The sequence below is a fragment of the Silurus meridionalis genome, chromosome 20 (assembly GCF_014805685.1).
Source record: "Silurus meridionalis isolate SWU-2019-XX chromosome 20, ASM1480568v1, whole genome shotgun sequence".
Taxonomy (NCBI): domain Eukaryota; kingdom Metazoa; phylum Chordata; class Actinopteri; order Siluriformes; family Siluridae; genus Silurus; species Silurus meridionalis.
The window spans coordinates 13,901,654-13,910,542 of NC_060903.1; the positions used below are offsets into that span (position 1 = coordinate 13,901,654).

Sequence of the window (8,889 nt, forward strand, 5' to 3'; positions counted from 1 at the left end):
GAATGCATTGTTATGTCTCTGCTCACAAAAGATCTCAAGAGAGAGGAGACTGTTGGTTTCACACAGTGACATCATTGTTTTAGCCTCCAGGCGAAGAAAAAAATAAAAGAAGAAGAAGAGACGAGTCACTGGAAATGTTTTGAAACCATGGATAAAAAAAAAAACACAGTGGTGAATACACTATGGTCTCCCCACCCACAGCTGGAATGCAGCTAGTCGGGTTTGCTCCAGAAGTGTGCTCGCAGTTTCTTTCTGTTTCTCACTGAAACAAAACATGGAGATGTGTCTCAGGGTGTTCGAGCAAATCAGTGCCTGGGTGGCCATCTCTGGCTGGATTTGTGCCATCTTCACAAGGACCCTGCCCGTGTGGATCGTGACTGGAGTTGTGGATAATTCCACAGATACTCTGTCTTTGTACTGGGACGGAATCTGGTTGAACTGGCAGGATCGGAGTATAGAAGACATGCATTGCCACTTTTACCAGTCACTTTTGCCCCTAGCAGGGCGCTTTAACTCCTGGAAAATTTCCATCAATGTTTTGCTTGGAGTGGGAGCCATTCCAATCATGATCTACATAGTGTCGGTGACCTTCCTCTCTCGGAACGTGCGGATCAAGGCAGCAGCTGGATCCTTTTTCATTTTATCCGGGCTTCTGATGCTGGTGATTATGAGCTGGATCACTCATTTCACGAACAGTGATTTGGACACAGCCATTACTTTGAAAAGAGACTGGGGAGCAGCTGTGTATTTCGGGTGGATTGGATCGGTCTTCTTTCTGATTGGAGGAGGAATGCTGTGTGCTTGGTGGTGGTTTAAACCAGCTCCATTGCCACAGGGACAAATAATGACACCATCTGCACCGCTGCAAGAAATGGCGGATCCGCTCTTTGCAATGCATCATGATGCCTTTGTTCCAAGTATATACGGGCAAACCACCAGACCCCTTTAAAAAAGACTCCTTTTATCAAATCAAGAATATTTCATGATACTGCAAAACCTGCAGTGCGCTGCTGATGCAAATTTGTACATTTCAGACCACCTGTTTGAATGAACTGAAACCTTGAGACACTACCTCCTGATTATCTATTCAAGAGCGTTTAAGGTTTGAAACTTTGATGTCTCAGTCTGATGATTTTATTATTCACAGCAGCAGTGTGCAATAAGTCAACAGTAGCTCCCAAATATACACATTGAACATTTTATTTATTACTGTAATACTTTTGTAGCCCCCTCAGTGCAGATTACACTGTATGTGTACTAATGAGCACATAGAACTGACACATGATGATTTAAAATAATTTTTATTTGCACTTATTTTGTACATTATTAACCTGATGTTTGGGTAAGCTTTGTTGTAAGTTAGATATACGGCACAAATCTGAAAAGGCAAACTTTACTCAGTGAAAGGTTTTAATAGGTGCAAGGGAAAAAAATCTTAAAAGCAGCAGTTTATAATGTTTAGAGCCACCTACTGGCTGTCAGGTGAACTGAATGCCTAAAGACTTTCTAAATGACCCACTGTTGAAACTTTGCACATCTGCAGAGTTGCATTTCAAAGTAAACCTATGCAGATGTGTTTCATTTGGGGGCAGGGATTATTTCTGGGCCATAAATAAGTAATCAGAAGTCTGAAATGACAGACTTGCTTTAAACAAAACAGAAAAAAACATAACTAAATATACTTGTTTTATTTCATTGCACAGCTAATGTTTTAAAGGGATCTTCTACATGAAATTAATATTACAAACCTTTTGAAATATTACAAATGGCACCTTTAAGTCGAGTGGTCAAGAAAACTTATTTCACTAGGATTAACATTTCCTATGTTGTGGATTGCATTTGTACACATTTGTTTTAATAAATCAATCTGTTGTCTGTCTTGCAGTCATACAAATCACTTCAATTTTCACAGAAAACAAACCCCTTAGTTGTGATTTGAATTGGATTATTATTTTGCTTGCTACTATTTATGCATTACAGATAAAACCATTAGAAAGATTTACTAAAAAGTCAAACAGTAAATATGCCTAAATACTAAATAATTATAATTACTAAATAAAAAGGTAGCCAATACTTTTGTCCATATAGTGTATGTATATATGTGTTAGGAGACACAATCTGGAAACTTGATGTTTATAGCTTCAGCCACTTGCTATATAAATCAACTAAAACGGTCTTGATAAGCAAAAAGAAAAATAATTTAATGTGAAGGTTCTTTAGTGCGGCAAGGTGTGGAAAAAGGATTAGATGCAGGGTGGATTATTCAAGCTTCTCATCTCCTTCTTCCACATCCTTCAGGCTGAGCACCTCCACCGACCCTTTGCCTTTTGTCTCGCAGCGAATCAGTTCGTCGATTTCCCGAAAGCAGCCTGGATCTATCAAACAAACCTGTGGGGAGATTTACATGATTTACACTTCAAAACAATAGAAACAATATAAATCTATTCAACAATTAACATTTGAAGGCCCATGATCACCATTATGTGACCACGAGAAACAGCCCCGCAACCCCCCAAAGAGACACTTCTATGAGTGTGAACTCTCATAGAAACCAAGCTTTTCTACAGGACACATTTGGGTTATTTTTAGACAAGCTATATGAAGATAGCATTTTGTCACAGTGGTCTACGTTGGTCATTTCTAGACACTGTGAATAAAATAAAATAAGATTTCTCCCTATTATATTGAACTGCTTAATAATAAAAACATAGTTAATGGCAACAAATGATAATCGAAACTTGTTCTGAGGTAAACTGTTACTTGACCTCACTAAACTGTATATATTTGAAACCCCAATTCCCAAAACAGAATGTCTATGATAATGGAGTACATTCTCACCAATAAGGAATTAATAATTTAAAAGATAAAAAATTAAAAAGCAAAGACGGTTGGTGAGATGCAAAAAAAAAAAAAAAAAAAAGATAAAAAAAAAAAAGAAATTATATATAAAACTTATACCCACAGCATCACAACTATTAAAAGATTATTATCCATAATAATAGTTACTTGTAAAGCTGCAGATATTTTCAAATTATCATATATGCTTCAGCAGCTACAAACTGCTATTTCCTCAAATATTTTCTTTATAGATATAAAAATATTATTTTCTATAAATATTTGATGCTGATGTGACACTGACACTCAATCCAAAATAGCTAAATAAATACAATATATTGCCAAAAGTATTGGGTCACCTGGTCAAGTATGTCATTTTTGAGCATTGCATTCCACATTTAGACGCAATTTGCTCTTATAATCCCCTCCACTCTTCTGGGAAGATGTTTCACTAGATTTGAGTGTGCGCTTTACAAGAGGCAGGTACTGATGTAGGTAAGGAGACCTGGGGTGCAGTCAGCATTCCAATTCATCCCAAATGTGTTCAGTAGGGATAAGATCAAAACTCTACAGCAGGCCACTCAAGATCTTCCTCTTTAAAGCATGTAAAACAGATCTTCATTGAGCTCACTTTGTGCACTGCCATGCCGGGTTTAGGGTTTCCAAGTTCAAGTGAATGCGGAATTTGTGGTATTTGTGGTAACAGTTTGCAAAAGAACCACATATAGCAGGAAACGTCAGGTGACCAAATACTTTTGGCAACATAGTGTATCTTCATTAACAATTAACTGATTAAAGAACTCGCTTAATACGTTTAATCTGTTGTGCAAGACCTTGTAAACAAGCGTGATAATATACACTATATAGAAAGTATTGGGACACCTTTATGTATTTTATCCCCAAAACTGTTACCACGGTTAAGTTGGAGGTACACAATTGTACAGTATCTGTGATCTAGCATTACATTTTCCCTTCACCTGAACTAGAAGACCCAAACCTGTTCCAGCATTACAAGGCCCCTGTGTACAAGGCCAGGTCCATCAAGATATACTTAACATGGTTTGGAGTAAAATATCTCAGTCTATCTGTTTTAGAGCTCGGACATCATCCCTGCTGAACAGCTTTTTGACAAAATGAAACGCTGACTGCACCTAAGGTCGCCTCACCCTACATCAATACCTGACGTTACCAACACACTAGTGGCTGAATGAGCAAAAACCTCCACAAGCACACTCCAAAATCAAGTGGAACATCTTCCCAGAAAAGTGGAGGTTATTATAAACAGCAAATGTGGATAAAAATGTCAAATGGAATGTCCAAAAATCACACAGTCAAGGGTACACAAACTTTTGTCCATATACTGTATACCTGTGATTTGCTCTGAAGCCGGAACAAATTAATAGCAATTACAGGAAACTAACCAATGTTTTCAGACCATTTGTAAATTTTAACATCACTTATATGACATAACAACAATAGTAATAGTAATAATAGTAATAATAATAATAATAATAATACACAGTATGTGACTTGTATTCCATCATACAACATAAAAAAAATCTTTCAGGAAAAAATAAAAAAATAAATCACCATCTCCAACTTTTCATCGAAGTCTTCACTCTCCACCACCTTTATGAGGGGTTTAAGTTTCTCTTTCAGCCTCTTTCCCTCCTTGGCTGGTAGGATGAAGCGGAGTCGCATATGAGCTCTCTGAATCTGGATCGATTCCTTCAACTGTTTGATCACTTCAAGTGCCTAGACATGGAGAAAATAAACAGTGATTGGTTTGCTCTTGATCCTTAACACTGTGTGTTGTTATCTAGATGACTAGCGACTGAAGCCCTTGTTACTGCACGTTACTTGGTTTTCCAGCATTTTTGTATATTTAACCCCCTTTTCCAACAGTGCCATTGATTCTTAAGAAGAGGGGTGTACATTTTCTTCCAGCATGATTGGTGTGAAGGTTTTTGTTCAAAAGTCATAATTTAGTTACGAAATGAAACCTGCATTGACTTTCAAAAGCAACACAAGATATTTACATGGTTTACAAAAAGACACCCATCCTCCAGTTTAGAAGTTTACACCCCCCAGCTTTTAATGAATCAAGTTGCCTTATTGACAATCAGTGATCGTTTGTACTGTTTGTAATAGCTGTACAAGTCCTTTAGTAATCCCTAATGTTAAAACATAAAAATCAGACAGCCTCTGCTGGGTATGGAAAAGATGCCTGAAAACCAAATAACGTGCAGTTCCTGGAGCAGAAAACCATTGAACAACTCGATAATATCTGTTACTGATCATCAAGGAAACACATTATGAAGAATAAATTCAGTTATTTTATATATATATATATATATATATATATATATATATATATATATATATATATATATATATATATATATATATATATATATAAACTAATAATAATATTACTGTGTCTTGTGGGCTTTATATAAACACGTAAAAAAGCTTATATAAATAACAATATTAAAGAAAAAGCCATTCCAAGGAACCCTTCTTGTATTTTACAAAGTTGCAGATTCTGCAAAGCGTATGTAAACTTATAACCTTAACTGTACATGTTTTGTCTGTATCCCTTTATTACTAAAGCATTCCGGATGGTTAATAGGTTTAGAGGCATAATCAGGACACCAGAATGCATAGACAAACTAGTTTGTGGGATGCACTTATTTCCTTAATCTTTAGTGTAGTTTTATTATAATCAAAGCTATCAGCATTACAAGATCCTTTCTGTTAATAAAAACTACAGGTAGTCCACAAGTTACAATGGTTTGTCTTCAATTTTTCAAATCTTACGATGAGATATTTAAATTTTTCGTACGAAACATTGGGCTGCTGCAGGGATGTACGCATCTCTTTCCTTGTTTATTTGTCTCGGTGTTAAAGTGCGTATTTTTCGGTGTTTTAAAGCCCAATTTTAGCTCTTATCTCTCTCCTTTTATCAGCGTTGCCAGACACTAAGAGAAAACACGTCCGGCTCCGCCCTCCGCTCGCAAATCAATGCTTGTCCATGCGCCTGCTGCTACATACTCAAATACTGTACCGTTTACACATTATGGTAGTTTAAACTGTTTTGCTAACAAATTACAGTATACTACCCCATAATGATCGCCATTCTTTAAGACTCCTGGTAGGCCAGATTTTCAAGTTACGATTGTGGCAATGTAACGCATCTCTATCGTAACTTAAGGACTACCCGTATATGAGAGATTTCCTACTCAACATATGAGATCTGCGGCTGTATAACTAAATCTGAGGACATGGGGATCACACTTGCCATGCTTTCTCCACATGTCAGATAGTCCAGATGTAATTGTCAGATAGTCGAATATCCCACTCACCTGCTGTTTTGTGCTCTTAGTGGCTTTGACGGAGTAGTGAATGTCCTTCATGGCTCTTTCGATCAGGCTGACCGTGTAAGGCCGCTTAGTCTCCGGATTTACACATTTCTCTGCCACGATTGTAGCGATGTCCCGGAACATCTGCTCTAGCTGGTTATGTCGCTCCTTGTCAGACACCTGAAGTTCTCCTTTTGCTAAAATCTGTGACAGGAAAACCAGAAATCACAATTATTATTACACAAGCTGAATAAAAATAAAGACCTCACACACCAGAGTTAGACTCATTAGGTTTCCACAGATAAAACTGATTTCTTCTTGATGACTCGATTATTTTTGGCTTTCAGGTTGATTTAAAGCCACACTGTATACACACACATTACATTTACTATAACGATCATTTTCTGAGGAACACGTAGACCCGCTTATTCATGTGGCAGCAGCATAAATGCAGAAAATCATGCAGACACAGGTCTTGAGCTTCTTGTGAGATGGTGCCAAACAGGCTAGTTTGAGTATTAAAAAATAAAATAAAAATAAAAATAATAATAAAAAAAAAAAAAAAAAAAAAAAAAAGGTGAAACCCACACCCTCGCACACAAAACTCTCAAATTTTACACAGCAACCCAAAGAACCACTTTCTGCAACGCCGTTGAACAGAGAAGCACCACTTTTGGTATTTTGGAGTAGGGAAAGTTTTTGGGCACACATCAGGCATTTTAATACCAATTTGAATGCCTCAGCCTATCTGAGAGTTATTGCTGACCATGTGCATCTAGTTATTCTAACTCCAGCATGAAAATAACAAAAGCACAAGCTGTCTCAGACTGGTCCCTAAACTTTACGAAAAGTGTATACAAGTCAATGTACCTCAGCGGCTTCCGCAGTCACCAGATCTTAACCTAATAGTGCAAAAATAATGTGGATTGCAATCTAAAATGCATGTTTCCAATAAGTCAAGGACTCGATTTGCCCTGAAGAACTGAGGATGTTCTGAGAGAAACACCAGGGTCCTACCCAGCATTAAAGTGCCCAGTTATTGTATTTTAGTCCTGTATTTTTTTTATAATTTTAAATCATCAATACCCGTCTCCAATTTCTGGACATGTACAAGTCCTGCAGCGAGGGCCGGATGGTCCTATAAGGCTCCATCTCTCCAGGACCTGTACATGACTCATGTCAGGAAACAGACTTGGAAAATTGTGAAGGACCTCTCATCCCTCGCATGCATTTTTTTCCCCAGACCTCTCTCTGGCAGGCGATACACACTCACCAAAACAGATTCCAAAATAACTACCCAGCAACCACAATGTTAATACACCGTCCCATAACCCCAAACTATACTGGACTATACTACCTCAATCTTCTCTACATTAAGCAATATCATACTTGTGCAATATTTTTTCACCTCAGCTCATTCAAATTCATATATACTACATTTTTTTATTTTCATATAGAGAAAACTTTACATACAATATATTGCCAAATGTATTGGGTCACCTGGTCATAAGCATGGTATGTGGTTTTTGAGCATTTTATTATCCACATTTTTGAGCATTGTATATCCACATTTAGTCCTAATTTGCTCTTATTATTTTCTCCACTCTTCAGGGAAGATGTTCCACTAGATTTTAAAGTGTGTTTATATGTGCACTGATATGATCATGTACTTTCAAGCTCTCTTTTGACTGATTGATTGATTGAGATTGATTGGCTGCTGTAACACTACAATAAATGTTGGGATTAATCGAGTAGTAATTGTACATCATTACATATTTCACTGCGCTTATATTTAACTGTGCATTTGCACAATGTTTTGATTGGCACGTTTGGTAAATGCTACACTGCATGCTGTATACCTGCACTATACAATTACAACAAAGCTGTATGTATATACAGTATCTATCTAATAAGACCTTAATACACATTTTAACTTCTGTAAAAAGAAAGTGAATGCTATAATTTGGACTCAAACCAGTTACCTGTTTGCATATTTCTGTCAAGTCATCGGTTCCGAATGCTTTTGACAGATCTTCCTTTTTCGCCACTTGTCCCTTTGACACATTTATGAACACTGTTTGCGTCTGCAGGACTTCATCCAGATCCTTCTCTCTATAAGCAAAACATACGGAAACACCACTGATACGTCATTTGATTCCTGTATCAATCCACATAACAGAACTTACGTAACCATGTTTTGTTTGGAGCTAACTCCTGTTTGCTAGTCTCACCTAGCAAAAAAAAAAAAGCTTCACTTACGCTCCCGATCTCCAGCTCATCACTTTATTTTTATAACACGCTATTTCAAATCGCTTTCCTCCCTTTTTCATCCTCACGACCGCCACGTTGGTCAGCCGAATCTGATTTGTAGGGGTGAATATCGACATTTTGTCTGCGCGCGTGAAAACCGTGACACTTCACAAACGTGACTCTCTTCTTCTGAGCGTTGACTAGGTGATCCGGCACTATATAAGGACCCACACTGCTCCCTAGTGGCCGGATGTGTCAGCTAAAAAACGCTATTTTCTAATGATGTATAATTTACTTTGAATTATTAAAAAAAAAATAATAATAAAATGACGAAACTTATAAAAGAAAACAATGTAAATGTTAAAATAAAAATAATTTAAAAAAGTTATAAAAAGCTAAACACGATTTAGGATCATATTTAATTGCTTTAATAACTGTCATA

General features: G+C 37.0%; 2 protein-coding genes across 2 annotated transcripts; one reads left to right on the plus strand and one right to left on the minus strand.

The window, feature by feature from the left end:
* Positions 1-274: 274 nt before the first annotated feature.
* LOC124403410 (claudin-4-like) lies at positions 275-949 on the plus strand. The gene has a single exon (XM_046877130.1). It carries the CDS (start codon positions 275-277, stop codon positions 947-949), a length of 675 nt encoding a protein of 224 aa, XP_046733086.1.
* Positions 950-2,176: 1,227 nt separating this feature from the next.
* On the minus strand, positions 2,177-8,645 carry sbds (SBDS ribosome maturation factor). The gene is made up of 5 exons (XM_046876247.1): positions 8,457-8,645; positions 8,180-8,309; positions 6,201-6,401; positions 4,426-4,590; positions 2,177-2,388 (listed from the first exon to the last, which is right to left on the minus strand). Exons 1-5 carry the CDS (start codon positions 8,582-8,584, stop codon positions 2,260-2,262), a joined length of 753 nt encoding a protein of 250 aa, XP_046732203.1. The 5' UTR covers positions 8,585-8,645; the 3' UTR covers positions 2,177-2,259.
* Between the last annotated feature and the right edge of the window lie 244 nt (positions 8,646-8,889).